At 60.9% G+C, this 18,469-nt stretch overlaps 2 protein-coding genes across 2 annotated transcripts; both read right to left on the bottom strand.

The window, feature by feature from the left end:
• Positions 1–414: 414 nt before the first annotated feature.
• Positions 415–6,651, bottom strand: CDC34 (cell division cycle 34, ubiqiutin conjugating enzyme). The gene is made up of 5 exons (XM_043912575.1): positions 6,305–6,651; positions 3,413–3,499; positions 3,222–3,319; positions 2,384–2,518; positions 415–929 (listed from the first exon to the last, which is right to left on the bottom strand). The coding sequence occupies exons 1-5, from the start codon at positions 6,479–6,481 to the stop codon at positions 722–724; spliced, it is 705 nt and encodes a 234-aa protein (XP_043768510.1). The 5' UTR covers positions 6,482–6,651; the 3' UTR covers positions 415–721.
• Positions 6,652–11,383: 4,732 nt separating this feature from the next.
• On the bottom strand, positions 11,384–17,828 carry TPGS1 (tubulin polyglutamylase complex subunit 1). The gene is made up of 2 exons (XM_043912561.1): positions 17,460–17,828; positions 11,384–12,155 (listed from the first exon to the last, which is right to left on the bottom strand). The coding sequence occupies exons 1-2, from the start codon at positions 17,795–17,797 to the stop codon at positions 11,621–11,623; spliced, it is 873 nt and encodes a 290-aa protein (XP_043768496.1). The 5' UTR covers positions 17,798–17,828; the 3' UTR covers positions 11,384–11,620.
• Positions 17,829–18,469: the final 641 nt, after the last annotated feature.

Below are 18,469 nucleotides of genomic sequence, written 5' to 3'. Positions count from 1 at the left end.
GGCTGTGTTGCCATCACTCAAGCTTTAAAACTGCAGCTCAAAAGCAGCTAAATGTGCATGTGAGGCTTTGTTCCAATAAAACTTTACCCTACGGCCTGGGCACCGGCGACTACTGGGTTCAAAGGCCACACAGCCCTGGACACCACCAGCACGGGTAACACTGTCCAGGAAGTGGGGATCAGTACCCCCAGGGCTTCTCAGCCACAAGTGTGCCCCCGGGGCCCTTCCTGCCCAGAGCCCAGGTCCCTGGGGCCCCTCCCCCCAATCAGATGACCCAATAGGAGGCCCCGGGAGCTTCCAGGCTCAGAGGGGCGGCTGAAGTCTCCCGCTGTGGACTACATGCCCGTCACTAGAGCTTGTGCCCTTGCCTGGGTCCCACTGACCTTGAGGCCAAGGAGAGGTTGGTCCTCAGGCTTCTCATAAAGTTGCTTTATTTAGATTCCAAACAAACCAAAGCAGAGAGAAGAGGTGACCCCGAGTCAGTCCGTCCACTCACAAGCCGGGACACCCTGAGTCTCTGGCTGCCAGGCGGGGCAGGCAGGCTAGGGTCCCTGAGCAGCGTCTGGCCCACGTAGGGCCCAGGGACGCGAGCCCGGCGGCCTCCCTGGAGGCGGAGGTGGGGTGGACAGCGCCGGGCCACGCGGTGCCCGGAGGTAGTGGCGGCAGCAGACAGTCGGGCGGCTGAGGTAAAATTTGTAAGTTTATTCGCAGGGATGTAGTGTCAGGACTCTTCGGTGCCTGAGTCATCCTCATCGTCCCCGAAGCAGCTGTCGGCCTCAGCCTCGCCATCCTCGTAGTAGTCGTCATAGAAGAGGTCTGAGCCCTCGTCCGGCGCTGGTGCCTTGGTCTTCACGCAGTACTCAGCCAGCGTGGTGGGTACCTTCACGCCATCCCGCTCTGCGTCCACCTTGGTCCCCAGGACCTGCTTCCTGCGGAGAGATGCAGGTCAGCCTTGCTGTGGCCGGTGGCCCCAGACCCACGTGGGCACTCCCGTGGACAGTGCAGAGCACCCAGGGGTGACACCAGCACCAGGGCGCGTCCCAGAGCAGATGGAGCCAGACCCCTCACGGGACCGCCCATGAGTGCCCCAGGGGTTTCTGAGCACACACAGGTGCACACGCACACATATGTGCACAGAATGGGGTGACCATGGGCTGAGTAAGAGGTGGAGTGTGGGCTCTGAACCAGGAAGACCAAGAAGGTGTCAGCTTATCAGGAAGAAAAACACAGATCCCAGCTGCCGAGGAAGAGGCTGGGTGAAGTGGGAGCAGCCAGGGTGCTGGGCCGGCTCTGTGGGCGGGTGAGTCGCTCGGCACCGCAGGGCAAGGCCGGCCACAGGCCAGATGCTCGGCACACTCCCGCCAGGCCGGGGCCCAAGTCCTCCCCTCTCTGCACTTGAGTATCTTGCCATCACTGGCATCACATCTTCTGCATGTGCATCCCCACCGGGGCTCCAACTGCACCTGCTGCCCCTGGGGTCCCACCTTCCGACGGTGCTGCTGGGCTTTCCCGAGCTCTCACCGTGAGGTCGCGAGGCCAGCCCACAGGCATGGGTCCCTAGGGCTCCCCAGGCACAGTGACACAGCAGGTGAGTGTGGGTGCTGGTGAGAACAAGGACTCGTTCTCAGGGTAAACGCTGGGGGCGGGGGAAGAGACTAGGTCGTCATGGAAACACTTGTCTGACCTACTTGCTTTTCTAAGAGACAAAGAACAGACCAAAATCCTTCTCAGAAGAGACTTAGGGAAGAGTTAAGTTTGTCGTGACATAAGTCACAGGTCCCAGGAGAACAAGTGAGAACAGCGATCACAGATCAGCTCTTAGCGACACCACCAGGTGGAGCACGCAGGCCCAGGGGCGTTGCTGGCATCGGCCGGCACTCAGGGGGTGTTTTGACCTTTCCTAAACACGCTGATCCCACCTGGCTTTGCTGCCTTTAGAAAACGATTCCAAGTCTCAGAACTGCAGCACCCGTGACACTCACTTTCGTGAGGTGAGAAAACAGACCACCTTGCACAGCATGGGCCTGGTCACACGTGGAGAACCCACTCTCTGGGGAGTGGGGAAAAGCCGAAGGCCAAGTGCACTCAATCACGCCCCAGTGTGCAGGGTCTTCACACAGCGCGGGGTAGGGGTTGGGAATCACTGCCCTTCTAGTTACAAAACACAGGAAGGTGGCAAGACCCTGCTGGATCCTGGCAGACAGCAGGGTGTGTTATCTCTGTGTGAGGTACATGCCCTCACACCACACACACACACACACGCCCCGCAACACACACAGCATGTCCACATGTGACGGTACATACATGGACCACACGCTTCATGAGACAAAAATCCTGGCCTTTCTGGCAGGAGAAGGAGGGCCCAGACCCCTGGGCCGCTCACCGGATGATGTCCGTGTACTCGCGGTCCTTGCCTTTGCTCTCTTTCCACTTCCTGTACATCACAGAGGCGTCCACGTTGGCTGGCGAGAAGGTGTTGGGTTCGTTGAGGAGGGAGATGACACTCAGGAGGATGGTCCTGGAGGAGCAGGAGTCGGCGTGGGGGAATCCAAGGCCCAGGGCACTGCCCGCCTTGGAGCCTCCCACCCTGACCCTGACCCTCATCCTCTGCCGCATGCCTAGCTCCTGGGATAGGATGTGGGGTCGGCAGCCAAGGCCAGAACCACCTTTGCTTGGGTGAAGCAGGTTTGTCCCTCCCCAGGGTGTTCCCCCTGGAGAGTGGTTTCCCCAGGCCACCCATGCTCAGACCTGGGCTGGATGAAGGGTGCTGGGCAAGAGGTAGGGTGAGCGTAGCCCCCAGGACAAAGGGGTCTGTGTTCTCTGGGGCTCAAGGAAGGAGGGGGGACCCCTGGGGTAGGCAGACAGGATTCCCTGAAAAGTGAAAGTCGTCGTGTCCACGTCTTTGCAACCCCATGGGCTATACAGTCCATGGAATTCTCCAGGCCAGAACACTAGAGTGGGTAGCCTTTACAGTCTCCAGGGGATCTTCCCAACCGAGGGATCGAACCCAGGTCTCCCACATTGCAGGCAGATTCATTACCACCTGAGCCATAAGGGAAGCCCAGGATTCCCTGAGGATGTTACCAAAGGTGGGTGGGGTAGTGGGTGGCAAAAGATGGGGGAAAGGCTGGCAGGGACAGGGTGTTGTGTGTGTGTAAGGATAGGAAGTTGCACCTGCCCCTGTGTCCACACCCCCAGGGTGGCCCATCTGATGCCCTCACCTGACGTTCTGTGTGGGGTTCCACCGCTCCGAGGGCAGCTCCCCGCTCTGGGGGTCATCCACTGGAGGGTGGAGAATAGAGATGCAAACGTCGCCAGTCTGTGAGATATGGGGGGGCAGGGAAGAATCAGCACCCACATGGCTCCTGTCCCCAAGCCCCCCTACCCCCACAGGGCCCGAGGGCATGCTCACCTCATAGATGTTGGGGTGCCACATCTTGGTCAGGAACCGAAAGGCGGGAGGGGAGTAAGGGTAGTCGATGGGAAACTTGAGGCGCGCCTGGTTGGGGGAGAGCAGGGGGCTCAGCGAGTCAGGCCACCCATGGCCACACACAGCGGTTGACCTGGGACCCGCCTGCCTCTGGCGCCCCTCACGGGCCTGGGGCGTTTGTGGAGTTACCTGAGTCAAGCCGACCCTGGTCCCTGCCTTGTTGCCAGGGGTGTGGGCACCCCTGGGGATCAGTTCCAGGCCTGTGGTGGGACCAGAGCCCAGGGCTGGCTACCTGAGCACCATGCTGGGCGCCCAGCCTCAGTCTCCAGCTTGTGGGGAGGACTAAAATAGATGCGTGTTCACTGGGCAGGCACTGGGGGTGGAGATGAGTCAGCGACGGGCTCTCTGCCTGCAGGTGTCAGCCCTGGGGTGTCAGAAGGTAGCCGGGAAGGTCACGGGAAGACAGGAGAGGGCCCCTGGGGGAGACCTGTGCCCCCGGCTCAGCCTGTTTATGCCCCAGTCCAGGGACCCTGGCGGTGCTTCAGGCTCTCAGGGCCCCATGAGGCACCTCTGCTATGTTCCCTCTCCTCCTATCTTTGGAGACTCCTCCTCCTGGATAGGGGACGCTGGGGTCACGGGGGAGGCTCTCTGTTCTGGAGTGAGCCAACCCTGAACTCAGGTCTCGACCCCATTGTCTCCCGCAAGCCCAGGGCTGGGTTTCTAAGTGATAGCCCGAGCCCAGCTGAGGCTTCTTCTGCCCCAAGCACCCACCAGGTCCCAGAGGTGCCTTCACCACTGTGCCAACTGAGGCTTGATGGAAAGTAATGTGCCCGGGGCGCACAGCATGCAGCTGTGGAGGGGCTCCCCGACCTGGTCTCTGGGGCACCCCTCAGCACAACACACGCTTCCTGGGGCCCCTGAAGCTCATAAGGGGGAACGGGTGAGGCTGGGCAGCTGAGAGGGAGGCACTGGGAAACCATGGCGGCCCCCAGGCACTTCTAGCACCCACGTCCTCTCCCCACTGCCCACCCAACCACATTGTGACAGAAGGATCCAAGGGTGGCAGAACCACCGTGGGTCCCTTGCTGCCTTCCTTAAGGCCAGCCTACAGCAGACAGGATTAGGTGCGCCCCCTTTCCAGGCCATCCTTCTCTAGAAAACCAGGCTTATACCAAAACCAGCCCGGAAGGCCCTACCCACAATCCCTTGCAAACAGTAGGCAACAGCCAGGAACCCAGGTTCTTTCTTTTCAGGCCAGAGTCCTGGCCTGGCCTTAAGTAGGACTCCCTATTCCTGCTCTGAGCAGGGCTCTTATCCTCACAGTCGGCTGCTCCCAGAAGCAGACAAAAGGGCTTTGTGGGAGGGAGGCTGGTCAAACCATTTGGTGATCAGCCCCAAACACAGGCCCCATGTGAAGATGAACTTCAGATCAGATCTCAGCCTAGGGCTGTCGACCTTCAATCCCCCATCCAACTCTGGCAACCAGAGAACCTCAACCAGGGATCACCCCAGTAGTTCAGCCTCCTCCCTTAAGGCCGACAGCAGGCTTGGCTAAAACGCTAGCCAAAAGTGTAAACACAGACATTTGCCAGGGCAGCACCAGCCTGCCCCACTCCCGCCCAGGCCTCCCAGCCAGGCCGCTGGAACCTTGGCAGGCAGTGACTGGGTGTTCCAGCTGTGAGTCCAGGACCCACCTCTCTCTCAAGGCAACCCCCTGCCTTGTCCCTCTTGCTTAAGGAGCGAAGTCCTTTGATCTGGGAGTCCTTTGATCCTCCCAAGGCCACATCTGGACTCACAGCCTTTCCAGGTTTTGGTCTGACTTCTTGTCCACACTGGACTGAGACACAGTCAATCCCAGGGACAGCCCATGCCTCACTGCTCCCAACAACGGCTGCTAGGGAACTGCTCAGAACTCGGTTCCTCCACCCATGGGATTTTTTTTCCAGGCAAGAGTACTGGAGTGGGTTGCCATTTCCTTCTCCAGGGGATCTTCCCGACCCAGGGATCGAACCCAGATCTTCCGCATTGTAGGCAGACGGTTTACCATCTGAGCAACCAGGGAAGTCACTAGAACTCAATCACCACAGAGGGCCTAGAAGCGGCCCAGAGCAGGCAATTCAGGCCCAAGAAGCTGCCTGATCAGCAGGACCGGAGAAACTCCAGCTAGACCGCAGAGGAGCCAGAGCTTCTGAGGCCAGGCCTGTGTGGGTTCTGCAGTGTGGCTCCCAGGAACAGGGCAAAATGTGGGAGCCAACATCGGACAGAACAGGTTATGTAAAGATCATGATGAAGCCCAGAGGACCTGGCCCACTGCTACTGGCCAAGGTGGCCGCTTTCCAAGCCGATTCTGGCTGCTAAGCCCATCCAGGCCTTTGTTGGAACCCGAGCAAGTGGCCGAGCCAGCCCCCAGGCGGCGGGCCTCTCTTCCCCTTCCCAAGGCCAGGGCTCTTCACAACAGTGTTGGCCAGTCCTGGGGAGGCCTCTTTGTCTGCTCTGGGCAGCAAATACAGGCAGGAGAAAGGGGCGGGCACCAGGGCCTGGGGGAAGCAAGGGCCACGCACCCAAAGAGACAGGAGGGTCCCAGGTCTCCCCACCGGAGGCTTGAAGTGGCCTTAGGGGACCTGGTGCTTTCTCAGGGACTCTTGGGGCCGGAGGGGAAGAGGGGGTGACTGAGGGCCCTCAGCACGTCAGGGGCGACCAGGCAGAGGAGCAAGGGCAGGGGGCCCCGCGAGAAGAAGGGGGAAGAAAGGGACCCCACGAGGAGCAGGGACAGTGGGAGTGGGCCCTGCCAGCGGAGTGGGGAGGGGACAGAGATTGGGAGGGGCCCCGAGGAGCTGGAGAAGGGGTCGCCGCCCCTCCCACCCCGCCGCTCACCTTGAAGTAGCCGCCCTCGTAGTAGGTGTTGGGGGGTCCGAAGATGGCCACCTCCCAGTTGTACAGGTCGCCCTCGTCCACCAGGGTCACCCGGAAGCCCTCCACCGGCTCCTCCTGCAGCCCCTTGAGCTCCAGCAACAACGCCTTCTGTGAGCTGGGCACCAGCGGCCGGGCCATGGCGGCGGCGGACGGGCCCGGGGCCGGGGGCGCGTGGGGCCGCGGGGCCGCGGGGCCGCGGGACGGGCCGGGGCCGCCTTCCTCCTCTGCGCCGCCGCCGCCGCCGCCGGCGCCCGGAGACCCCGGGCGCTCCACTCGCTCTGCGCCGCCGCCTGGCGCTCGCCTCCGCTGCCGCGCCCCGCCCCCGCCAAGTGCGCTTGCGCGGCGCCCGCCCCGATCGCGCCTGCGCGCCCGCCCGCGGGGCACGCCGGGAAGCGACCCCTCCCCCGGCCGCCGAGCGCGCCGCCGGGAGCCGGGGGCCGCGCGCGCAGGCGCTTTGGCGCTTCCGACCCCCTGGAAGGCCGCCGCCGCCCCGGCTCGGACTAGCTCCCCGGACGCCTGTGCGTGGGGCCGCGGGCAGGGCAGCGCTGCGGCGCGCTGCCGGGCCCGCCGCGGTTTGGGGGCCTTTTTGTGACGTCCCGGCGCGGGGCGGGGCCGGGGCGGTGCCGGCGCGAGCCTCAGTTTCCCCACCCGGGACCCGGTCCGGCCGCTCCGGACGCTCGAGCCGGGAGGGTTCTGTCGCTCGCAGCCCTCTCCCCACTCGGCGCACCTTCTGCAGCCTTGACTCGGCACCCGTCCCACCCGAACCCCTGACCAGAGCCCTGCTCCCTGGGCCCGGACGCCCACGCAGATCTGGATGGGAAAGTAGGGGTAGAGTCTGCCTCCATCCCTGCACGTCCGCAGGTGACAGCTCACCATGAAGGTGGGCTTGGCGCCCGTGGCCAGTGGTGGCCTCGTGGCGGGGGACCCGGGCTGCCAACAGCTGCGCCAACACCTGGCGCGGGGCAGAGCCTGTTCCTTCCCCCAGGTGCCCTGACATCTGGCCCTGGGCTGGTCACCATTGAGGACAGTCAGGTAGACCCGTCCGGAGGAGGAAAACAAAATGTCACCTGTGGAACGAATGGAGGACTCTGAGAACCCCTGGGCAGAGTAGCAGCTTCATCAGTACAGAGGGCTGTGCCCTGCACCTTGTGGGATCTGGAGGGGACCCTCATCTATAAAGTGGGCTGCACACCCTGCTTTGTCTAGTATTCTAAGTGCTCTCTGTTCTTCCTTCTCTGCCCATAGCATCAACATCATAGCGTTGGCATGGGGCAGTTTGTTGATTAGTAGTAATTAGAATGAATTATGATTCTTCCAGAGGAGTTTGCCAACGTACACCCCACATCACAGGAGTTTGGGATGGGTGGGGGCTCAGCTAGAAAATGTAAAGGGAGGTGCTAGGTTTATCGGCCCTCCAGCCAGTGCCCCCCACATGAGGCTGTGTCCCTCCAGGAAAGCCCACACCTTGGACTCTGAAACATCCTGGGGTGGTAGCCACCTGGGGTTTCTACTTGCCTGTTTTCCAGCCATAGCACCTCCATTTTCCTGTGGAGGTACCCATTTTTAGCCTGCAAGCTTTGAATTGGACTGACCCCTAGCCCTGGCTGCAGAGCTGGGTCATCCAACCAATGTCCTAGGGCCCCTGGCTGCAGTGGTTCATTTGGGGACAGCATGTGACTTGGTCTTTTTCTGGGGACACGATGCTGGGGTGACTGAGCTGGGAGAACTTGGGCCTGCAGCTAAAGGACCATCTCATCACCACGAGGCCTGTGAAAAAAGTTGGCCCTCAGGAAAGCTGAACTGCCTGGTGGGAACGTGCTGCTGAGCCTGTTTGTGCTCTGGATCCAGCCATGCCTGACCTCCCCCTGCAGTAATGCAAGTAATTAAATTATTTCTTTTTTTGTTAAGCCAGTTTGAGTTGAGCCTTCCATCACATGCTATAGAAGAGCCCTGAATTCAAATCTAGGTTCTGCCATAAACTTGGAAATGGTCCTCAAGTGCTAAACCTTCCAGAACTGTGAGATAATGAACTTGTGTTGTTGTGGGGTTTTTCTGGGGTTTTGTTTTGTTTTTCAAGTGGTTTGTTACTGCAGCCACAGGAAATGAATACCCTGGCTTCTGTGAGTGTAGACTCTTCCTCTGGAAAAGTGATTAATTAATTCATGGCCTTCCATAGACATATTCAGGTACAGCAGTGAATAAAATTTATAAAAACCCCTGCTTTTGGGGAGACAAGAAGAAAGGATAGAAGCAACTTGTTAAGCAACTTCTGGTAGCAGTAATTGTTATGAAGGAATATAGAGCATAGTGAAGCATTAGCAATGGGAGTGGAGCAGACAGGTTATTTTAGATGGGGATTGGGGGAGGCGCCTCTCCGGAAGTGGCATTTGAGCAGAGACCAGAAAGGAGTGAGCCACGAGGGTCTGGAGGAATAGTGTCACAGAAAAAGGAATAGTATGCGCAAAGGCCTGAAGCAGGGACAAGCCAGACCAGCTGGAGACCAGTGTGCATGGCCCAGTGAGGGGACAGAGGCAAGGATAGACGCTGAGGAGCATCCCTGCCCAGCCTTCCTGAGTGCTCACTTTGTTTTCACAGGGCATGTGGTGACCAGATGGCTCCAGGATCTAGGCCCAGGTCTTCTCAGCACAGCAGCTCCAGGAAAAGTCCCAGGGCTGTGTGTCTCATTGGCCAGCTGGGAGTCACATGCTGTTCCTGAACCAATCACTGAGGCCGGGGTGCGTGGAGCACTCCTGGGCTGGTGGGGATGTGGGCTGAACCAGTGTGGGGAGGAACAGTCAGGATGAAGCTATAATGTGCAACCAACAGGATGCAGAGAAGGGCCCACTAACAGGACAGGGAAGGCACCCAGGTCAAGCCCCAGTCCTGGGCAGGGAGGCTTCCTCAGAGACCACAAACTCCAGAGGAGCCCCAGGATCAGGGAGGCTGTCCGGAGGCTCCATCCTGGATGTGACAGGCCCAGGATGATCTTGGGATGTCCCTGAGGAGATGCCCAGCAGGTGGTTTGCCCTCCAGGGCTGGAGCAGAGCAGAGCTGGGCTCCAGACGTGAATTTGAGACTCCTTGGTGACCAGGCAGTAATTCAAGCTGCGGCCCCGGTGAGATGCCAAGTGAGGAGGAAGCATGGGGAGAGGAGAGGCCCCTAGCAGAGCACAAGGACACCTGCCCTCCCCTGGGAAGCTGGGGGAGAGGAGGAGACTTCTGGGGCCTGTGGAGTGTGGAAGGCAGGGAGGCTCGCGCCCACGCTGCCATGAGGCCAGGTAAACAGGATGGCTCAGCTTCCCCAGGTCATGCCTGTAAAGATCAAGCCAGGACTTCTGGACCCAAGACCAGGCATGATGCTGACTCAGGGGAGGCAATAGGGAAGGTGGACGGGACAGGAGATGTGACCCCAGCTGGTCACAGCCCGACCCAGGGTCGGCCTCAGCCCGACCCAGGCGGGGCGGGGGGAGTCGGGGGTTGGCCCTGAAGTGTGAGCTGTCCCCTGAGGTAGCTTCCCTTGAGGCAAGCAGGCCAGCTTAGACCTCTGGCCAGTCCTTCACTGGCCACGCCCCCAGCGGTCCCCCACTGGTCATCCCCTGGTGGTCACTGGCCACTCCTGTCCCAGAGTGGGTGATGGGGCCTCCTGGGCCACGTGGCTCCTCTGCAGTGGGGCAGCTGTGAGCCTCCTTAGCTGGGAAGAGGATCTGGTGGCACCAGTGATGGCTTCTATGTACTGTCCAGCCCTGTTTCTGATAGCTGGAGGGAGAGGCCGCCCCGGGGGACCACAGAGGTTACTGGCAGCTGCCAGGGCTCAAGAGTAGGCCCTGCACTGGAACAGCTAATGCTTACTGACTGGAGCCCCTGCATGAACCTTCTGGTTATGGAACAAATGACCCCACAACTTCAAGGCTTGAAACAATAACACTCATTCATATTTACCCCAAAGCAGGAGCTGCCAGTCAGGTACCTCCAGGTGGCTTGGGCCTCCTCACAGCATGGTCGCTGCATGCCATGCCAGCACCCGCAGGAGTACCTGTCGCCTTTCATGACGATAGGTACACAGAGCCAAGTACTGTCACAAAAGCCACCAAGGGCGGGGGGGGGGGGGGGGGCTCAGTTTCCATCTCTTTCCTGCCCTTGGAGGGGGGTTGGGAGATTCTGGAAGAGCCAGGGGGAAAAGAAAGGAAGCTGAGGCTGTTACTGGTTTATCAGTTACCGCCCAAGGGCAGGTGCTGGGAAACCGGAGGAGGCAAGCTGGCTCCTGCCAAAGGTAGCTGGAAAAGGGCTTTAGATTCCATCCTTGTGTGGTCTCCCTCAGTCAGAACAGGGGTGGCCTGGGTCCCATTTAACAGAGGAGGAAGCTGAGGCTGGACCTGCCTGCACCTGGTCTGGGCTAGCAGTGTGCTTCCTGCAGAGTGATCCCGCTTCTTCCTGGCCTTCTCCAGGAAGTGATCCCGCTGGTGGGAGGGGGACACCCAGGTGCTTGGTGACTGTCTCGTGTGCCTGGATCCTGGATGGGTTCCCCGCCCCTTCCCCCCACCCTGTGGTGGTGGAGGTGGTGTGGGTGACTGGGGCTTAGGGCCCTGCTGGCCCCTTGCTGGTGGTGTGACCTCTGCTCCTCTGGGCTTGGGTTTCACCATCTGCCAGATGTGGGCAGTGGTTTACCTTCTGCATAGGACAGTGGTGAGGCAAGACACTGCAGGCCTTGGACTTGTTGGCCATTTCCGTCATCACTATCATGATTACCGGCCCAGCTGACCTCTTCCCTTGGCGGCTGGGGTAAACTGAGGACCAGAGAGGACCTGCTCTGGCAGGGTGCTCAGGGGAGGGACGGCTGGGGCAGCCCGTGCCTCCCAGATCTTGGGGCTGTGAGTCCAAGGCATCTCACTGGATGTCCCAGTGCCCTCCGCTCCCATGAAGCCGAGTGCTGGGGCACCCTGGTTTCTGGGCAGCGGTGGGACCCGCTGGGGCTGGCTGGGATGCGCCCGAGAGCGTTTCCCGGGACGTGTGACTGGACACGGGCACTCACACACACATCAGGTCAGCCTGGGGAACAGACTTTATTTCTGCTCAGGAGAGGCGAACCTTGGTGAATGTGCGGGGAGGGACCCACGCCCCCTCCCCCGCTGAAGGGGGCTGAGGCATCATTCCAGGTGGGAAGCTGGCATGCAGGGACACCCCAGTCCTGGCCTCCAGAAGTGCTCCGCCCAGAAGCAGGTGAGCAGGCCCTGAGGGCCCTGTATGCCCAGGCGGAGGAGGCGGTGGCGGAGGGCGGGGCTCAGCCCACGGGCTTGACCTTAGCGATGAAGAGGGCGGCGGCCTTCTCCAGGAACTCCTCCCGGGTCATGGGGGCGCTGGGTCGCCGGGCCACCAGCGCGCGGTCCATAGCCAGCGCCAGGCTGTCGGGCCCCAGGCGCGAGCCCGCCTCCAGGTAGCGCGCGGGCGCGGTGTCGTCGCTGGCCTGCAGGGCCCCCTCCAGCGTGTCCAGCACTGCCTGGCCCAAGCGGCGGTCGGCCACGGCCAGGCCCGGGTCCTCCAGCAGCCGGTAGAGGGCGCCCGCGCGTGCCACGAATTCCAGCAGCACGAAGCAGGTGAGCATCCCCGCGCGGAACACGGCCAGCGGCACTGCCTCGTGGTCCCGGCACTGGATCTTGCGCAGCAGTGGCGCCACCACCTCCTCGGGGGCCTCTCCGTCGCGGCAGATGCGCTTCAGCAGCTCGCTATACGTGCGCCCGTCCAGCCCCGGCTTCTTCTTGCGCCCGCTGGCGCTCAGGCACTCATAGGCCACGCCGACGTTGTTGTTGAAGGCCGTCCTGCGGGCGGAGGGGGCGTTGGCTCGCACTAGAGGCCTGCTCCAGCCTCCCAACCTCAACACCCCGGCCCCTCCTGCCTCAGGTCCGTCCCCCCAGCTGTACCCTGACCTGGAACGCCCTCCCCAGATCTCCCCGAGATCTGCACATGCTCCGCCGAGTCTGTGCTCAGCCGTCCGTGTTCAGCATCACGTCTAGGGCAGTGTCCTCCCCGACCCCCTAACCCTTTCCTATACTTATCTTCATGGAGTCCTCCTGAGTTCCCTTCCTCCCATCACCAGCTCTGGAGCCTGTCTGGGAGTTCATCTGTCGGGTCACTCATTACAGTCACAGTGCCCACACCACCGCCTAGGAGCTAGAGAAACGGCTGCGGACTCTGCCAACGGGCTCCTGCCCACGGACTTTACACCTTAGAGGTGTCACTGGGCAGGACATGTCCCTGCCTCTTAACTGAGTTAACTCATTTCACCTGTGCAGGCCCAGAGCCTGTAACCCAGGGTGTGGCTCAAGCCTGCTGCTGCTGCTTTGTAAGTTTATCCGCAAGCAGCCACATCGACCCGGACACGCTGCCTCCTTCCTCCACAGATCACATCAGGAATGGCCCCAGTGCTGACACTACTTACTGCTTGCCCCACAAAGCCATGAGGTCCCCCCCTGCCGCGCCCTGGTGGTGCCGCCTCCCAGGTGGTCGTGTGTGGGCTTGGGTCAGCCTGGGTGCCCACTCCAATCCCCCCCTTGACAGCTGGCACCCTGCCTCAGCTCTAAAGCAAAGGCGAAAGTGAGGCTTGGGGCAGCTGATGGCCAGGTCAGGGGTCCCACAGAGGAAGAGGCAGCCCACGGCTCACACTCACCCTTTCTGGGAGCCTGGCTCCACTCTTATCTGTGAGACACAGCATGCCACCCACCTGTACTGGCCAGCGTGGGTGGGAGCCTGGTCCACACTGGGCCAGAGCAGGGCAGGGTCCAGGGACAGCCATGCTCACCCAGTGAGCTCCAGGGGTCAAAGCCCCTTACAGAGGAGGAGCCGCGGTGCAGAGGGGAGAGGGCAGGACCTGGGGTCTTGCCCAGCTGGGATTCACTTCTCAGTTCTAGGACAATGTGCTGGGGCTTTAGAGTTAGTGAGAGCACCCTGTCAAGTGTGAGGGTGCCAGGCCCTCCCTTTGCACAACTGGCATTGCGTTAGCTGCTGCCGCCTCAAAACAACCCCTTGTGGGAGCTTCTGTTGTCAGCTCCTTTCCCCGGGACAAGGGTCTCTGCTGGGAGCAAGCCTGGTGGTGATGATGCTGGGGCCAGCTTGGTGGCTGCGTAGCAGTTAAGCCCACACCTAGATCATGTCGCAGACTGAGTCAGAACTGGGAGCGGCTTGGCTGGGTGGTCCCAGCTCGGTCTGCAGCCAGGACCCTGGTGGGGCCCCCTCCTCTGAAGGCTCGCTGTGGAAGCCCCTCCCCAGGGGCAGCGTCAGCACGCTCAGGTTACGGTGCTCGCCCCCTGAGTGGGTGACAGGCAAGGTGGTGATGCGGGCTGGTCTGGTTTGATGTGAGAGGCAGCTGCCTGAGGTTGTGAATACAGGGGGCTCTCAGGGGCATCTTGGTGGCAGGGTATCCCACCCCACGAGGGTGTGGCCCACTTCCTATGGAGGGTCCACTCCTGCAACCCTGGGTGAGCAGTGCCCTGTTGATTCTGCAGCAGCCGTGAGGCCACTGAGGTTTCAGGTGCCTGTCCCTGTGGCCTGACAGCTCATCCATCAACCACTAAGCTCTGCCTGAAGTCTCCCCCAGGAACCTGGTCAACCAGCCAGTTGTTCTAACTGACTCACTCACCCTGGAGTTGGTCAGTGCAGTTCCTGGCCGGCCTAGACCTGTGCCGATTCTAACCACTGTGCTGTTTTCCTCATCTGGAGAATAAGGGTTCTAGCCTGTGTCTCAGAATTCTTGGGAGGACAGAGATTAGTTTTTGTGCCTGGTGTGAGGCTGGGGTCCCACGTGTTCTTGTCACTCACTGTCACTAGCTGCCATGCAGCCTTGTCCAGGTGCTGTTTACCATGGGCTCCCAGCCTTGTGGGCAGGAAGATGCATAGCAGGCAGTGGTGGCCCAGGGAGATGAGATCATCAGGGGAGAAGACGGAGGAAGGCCACACCCCACCCCGAGGCCGTTCTGCTGGGGGCTCCAGTTGAGAAGGGGCACCTGTGCGGTCTGCCGCTCTGGTCCTCAGGCTCCCCTTGTGCCAGCTCCCACAGAGAGGAGTTTACAGAGCACATTGGGCACTTGCTAAAAAGAACCAATTTATGGGTCGTGTCGCAGAGACATGCTGTAGACAGGGGGCTCTCAATGGGGTGACTCTGCCCCCAGGGGACACTAGTGATGATGTCTGGGGGCAGTTTTGTTTGTCACCATTGGGTGGGTGGAGGCCCAGGAAGCTGCTCAACACCTGCAGGACCCCCTAGAGAGTGACCTCCCGCACCCACACAATGTCAGAGAGCCGAGGGGGAAGGGGCTCTGGTTCAGTGTTTGAAGAGATGGGGTCCTCTCCTTGCTCACAGCCTTTGCCTTCATACTTGCCCCTCTGAGTCACGCGGTGTAAACCAGGGTGGCCCCCAGCATCTGTAAGTCCCCTCTCCCCCACTGACTCAGGTGTGTGTGGAATGTGTACATCTCAGGACTTCAGAGGTCACATGGTCATGGAATGCAGGGTCTCCTGGGGGTTTGTGGACTCCTTTATCTCAGCGTGTCTCATCTGGGGAGATTCTGCCCCCAGGGGACACGGGGTGATGTCTGGGACATCTGTGCTTGTCATGGGGGAGGGCTCTTGGCATTCGGTGGGTGGGGAGCAGGGAGGCTGCCCCATGCCCTCATGGTACCCAGGACACCCCCACAGAGGATGCTGTGAGCCGAGGACACTGTGGTGCTTCTGCGTGTTTTCTGGGGCGACAGGGCCTGCAGGGGCTGGCACTCTTGCTGCTACTCTCAGCATGTGGCGTGGCTGCCCTACAGCATCAGCTGTGTGTGCTCTGGGGGCTGGTGGGCTGCTGGCTCCACTGTCTACCAACACGTGTCATTTCCCCACCTCAGCAGAGGGGATTTAGGTTGAGTTCACCCCAAATCTTTCGTGCTGAGGTCACTTTCAAGAGCAGCCTCAGGAAACCCCAGCCATCACAGCACTGGGGCTGCCTGGCCTCAGGCAGACCCACGCCCGGGACCCGCCTGGTTTGGCTTCTGCTTCTGACCTGGCAGCTGAGGTGACCGGGCTTTCGCCTGGGAAGCCACCTCTGAGATCAGGGAGACCAGGTGCACCACTAGCCCTGGTCGTTCACCCTGCCCACTCCTTTCCCTTGGAGCCTCCCGCCGACAGCTCCAGCAGCCCTGCGGCATGGTGGACAGGGTGTCATCCCCTCATCCCCTCACCCCGACGTGCGCAGTGCAGGTCTGCCCAGAACCTGTGGGTGTGGCCTTGTCTGGAAGTAGGGTCTTTGTGGATGTAATCAGTTCAGGATTTGGAGATGAGATGAGCCTTAAACCCAACACCAACTATCCGTTAGAGACAGACACCGAGGGTGGGGGACTTGGCTGGCCAAGGATGTTCACAATGCCCTGAAGGGAAAGAGGCCTTAAGGACCTCCCCCAACAACTTCAGGGGATCAGGGAGCACAGCCCTGTAGCCCCTGGATTTCTGGCTTTGGCCCCCAGGCTGTGGGAGAATACATTTCTGCTGCTTTGAGTCACGAGGTTGTGGTAAATTGCTTACAGCAGCCCCAGGACACTCAAGCAGCCCCTGGGTTCTAAATCCTACATGTCTCACATGCTCTCACCTCGAGGGCCACTGGACATGGAGTGGCCAGCAGCTCACAGGTATCTGTGTGGATTAGGAAAAGCACTGCAAAAAGCCTTCATGTAAAGGTCCTGGTCTGTGACGTCTAGGGGCTGAGTGGCTTGTGCAGTGCTTGACCTGGACAAGGACCTGACAGCCCTGCTGCTGATTGTTCTCCTTGGAATGTGTCCTGGGTGCCCCTGTCTTCTGCTTTCCTCCTTCATGTCTATTCTGCCTTCTCACACTTTCCTGTGGGTGCGCTGAGGCTGGGGCTCCTCAGAGTCGGGTCCTGGGCTCTTCTCAGCTCCCCTGAGGCCTCCATAATGCCCCTCTCCCCATGACAACCTCCTGCCCCTGTTACATGTCTCAGCTGCAGACGTGAGTGTCCACCTTCCAGCTGCAAGGTTTTCCCAGCACCCGACTGACCAGTGACCTTCCCTCTCACAGACCACATGGGGCTGCTCCTGTACAACCCCCAGCCTCCTGGGCCCCAGCAGAACCCATGCATGCCTGCCAGTCACCCCTACCCCCTACCCACCACCCTCACCAGGCCCCCATCTCCAGGTACTCCCTTTTCTGGCTATCACTTCAGACACCCCGCTGGCTCGCCACATCCGGCTCCTCCTGGCCTCTCTGCTCCTTGACTCAGGAGGGTGCTCCCAGGCAGGTGGGTGCTGGGTTCAGGCTGAAACGCTCCCTTGCTTGGCTTCCCTCCCTTTCCTGAGTTCTCTGGGGACCCCTTCAACATCTGAGTCCCAGCTCACCCACGTCCAGCGGCCACCCTGTCTGGTTGATGCTGCGAGTCAGACGGCTTCTCCCCATCCACCTGACCCGGTCCATTCACTCACCCTTCCCCCAACTCAGAGCTGTGAGGGGGGTGGGATGGGGGGAGGCGCCATTCCCTCCACCGCCCCATGTTTCAGCTCTTCCCCTTCCCCATTTGTCCCACACTACAGCACCGCAGCCTCCAGACCAGCGCACCCGGTACCTCGTGCCCGCAATACCCTTCCCTGTGTATCATGCGGGCCCCTTCCTGGACGCCCCTCCTGCCCGCAGGGGACCTCCCCGTAGAGTAGGGGCCTCGAATGACTCGTTTGCTCCCCGTCTCCACGACCCAGCCCTGTAAATACTCATTTTCTGATTGAATGGGCAGGGTTCTCCACGCTGGGAACGCGGGAGCTAGGAGGGACCAAGTCCTGTGTGGGCTCCATGATTTTCAAAAGTGGGGTGGGGTGCAGGGGGAAACTCGGCATCTGCAAAGAGGCATCACCAAATACCAAGTCGACCAGAAGTACCAGCGCCGGCACTCAGCTGGGTGGCCCCGCCGGGGCTCTGGAGCCCCGCGCGGTCCGCGCCCCTCCTGCGCCAGACGCAGCCGTCTACAGTTCCCAGTACGCCCCGCGCTCGTGCACCGGCGCCGAGGGTGGGAGCCGCGCGGAGCCCGCTGGGAGTTGATGTCCGGCTGCGGCCCCTACCCGTCCAGGCCCGGCCCAGCCCCGCACCTCTGGGAGTGGTGAGCCAGGCGAAGATGCCACAGTGCGCGGCCCAGGCGCTGCTGCTGCAGCAGGAGCTGGCCCGGAGGCTCCCCGGCGCCACCGTTTACAGGAGACCGCAGGCCCATGTTCTCGAAGTAGTGCGCCAGAAAGGCGATGGGCTCCTCCGGTCGCGCCTCCAACACCTTTAGCAGGGCCGCGCGTAGCATCTCCGTCACGCCGACCTGTCGCAGGAAGTCCTCTTCACTCTCGGTCGTCGCCGCCGCTCGGGACACCCCCGGCCGGCCGCTGTCTGTGAAACTAGTTGCCTGTGCCACCACCTGCCGCCGTTTCTCCACTGCCGCCATCTTCGCTGAGGGCAGAGGGACCGGAAGCGCTGCCATATCTCACAGTGCGCTGCCGCTTCAGAGCGGCCATCTTGGTTAAGGGCAGAGGGCACCAGAATCTCTCTGAGAGAGACTTACGAAATGACCAGGGCAGGCCACCCTTTTCTCTAGATTCTAATAGGCACTTTATCCAGGTTTCCTCTTTATGTGTGCTGCTTGACTTTCCTGGCTTAGACGCGGAGCTTAAATTTTGCCAGACTCCAAAATGGACCCCAGGAAGGGCTTGGTTTCAGGTATGAAGCCGATTGCTTGCCATCTTGGTAATGGGAGAGTCCTTTCTTAGCCCGGTCCCCTAGCAACAGATCTCCTTGGTTACCAGGGAAGCCCTGCCAAGCTGGGGCGGGTGGCTCCACCCCCACGTCGGGACTAAGCTCCGCTCTCGCCGGCTTTTTTGATTTTAAACTCGGAGGCTTTGTGCTCAGCTTGGCCTTCAGCCTAACCCAATCTCCGTGTGAGTTTGTAGCTCTCCTCGTGCGGAAAGGTTCCCTCTCACTACCAGGCTGGGTTAGGGGTCTCCTCTGCGCTTTCGCGGCTCTTAGTCGCGTGTACGCGTTCGTAGAGCGAATGACTATGGTCCCCAGTTCCCTGTCCCAGCCGGCTACATTTCGTTACCACCAGAGGGCGCTTTCTCAC

Source organism: Cervus elaphus, chromosome 9 (assembly GCF_910594005.1).
Source record: "Cervus elaphus chromosome 9, mCerEla1.1, whole genome shotgun sequence".
Lineage (NCBI taxonomy): Eukaryota > Metazoa > Chordata > Mammalia > Artiodactyla > Cervidae > Cervus > Cervus elaphus.
This window is presented reverse-complemented; position numbering and strand designations above follow the sequence as displayed.

Bases quoted from the DNA above. Each gene is read 5' to 3' on its own strand.
- CDC34 (XM_043912575.1), bottom strand. From the start codon at position 6,481: ATGGCCCGGCCGCTGGTGCCCAGCTCACAGAAGGCGTTGTTGCTGGAG. The intron at 3,320-3,412 runs GTGAGCATGCCC...CATATCTCACAG, and splicing joins GGCACCCCAACATCTATGAG to ACTGGCGACGTTTGCATCTC. The intron at 2,519-3,221 runs GTGAGGGCATCA...CTGCTCCTCCAG, and splicing joins AACCCCACACAGAACGTCAG to GACCATCCTCCTGAGTGTCA.
- TPGS1 (XM_043912561.1), bottom strand. From the start codon at position 17,797: ATGGCGGCAGTGGAGAAACGGCGGCAGGTGGTGGCACAGGCAACTAGT. The intron at 12,156-17,459 runs GTGCGGGGCTGG...CTCCGCCCGCAG, and splicing joins CTGGCTCACCACTCCCAGAG to GACGGCCTTCAACAACAACG.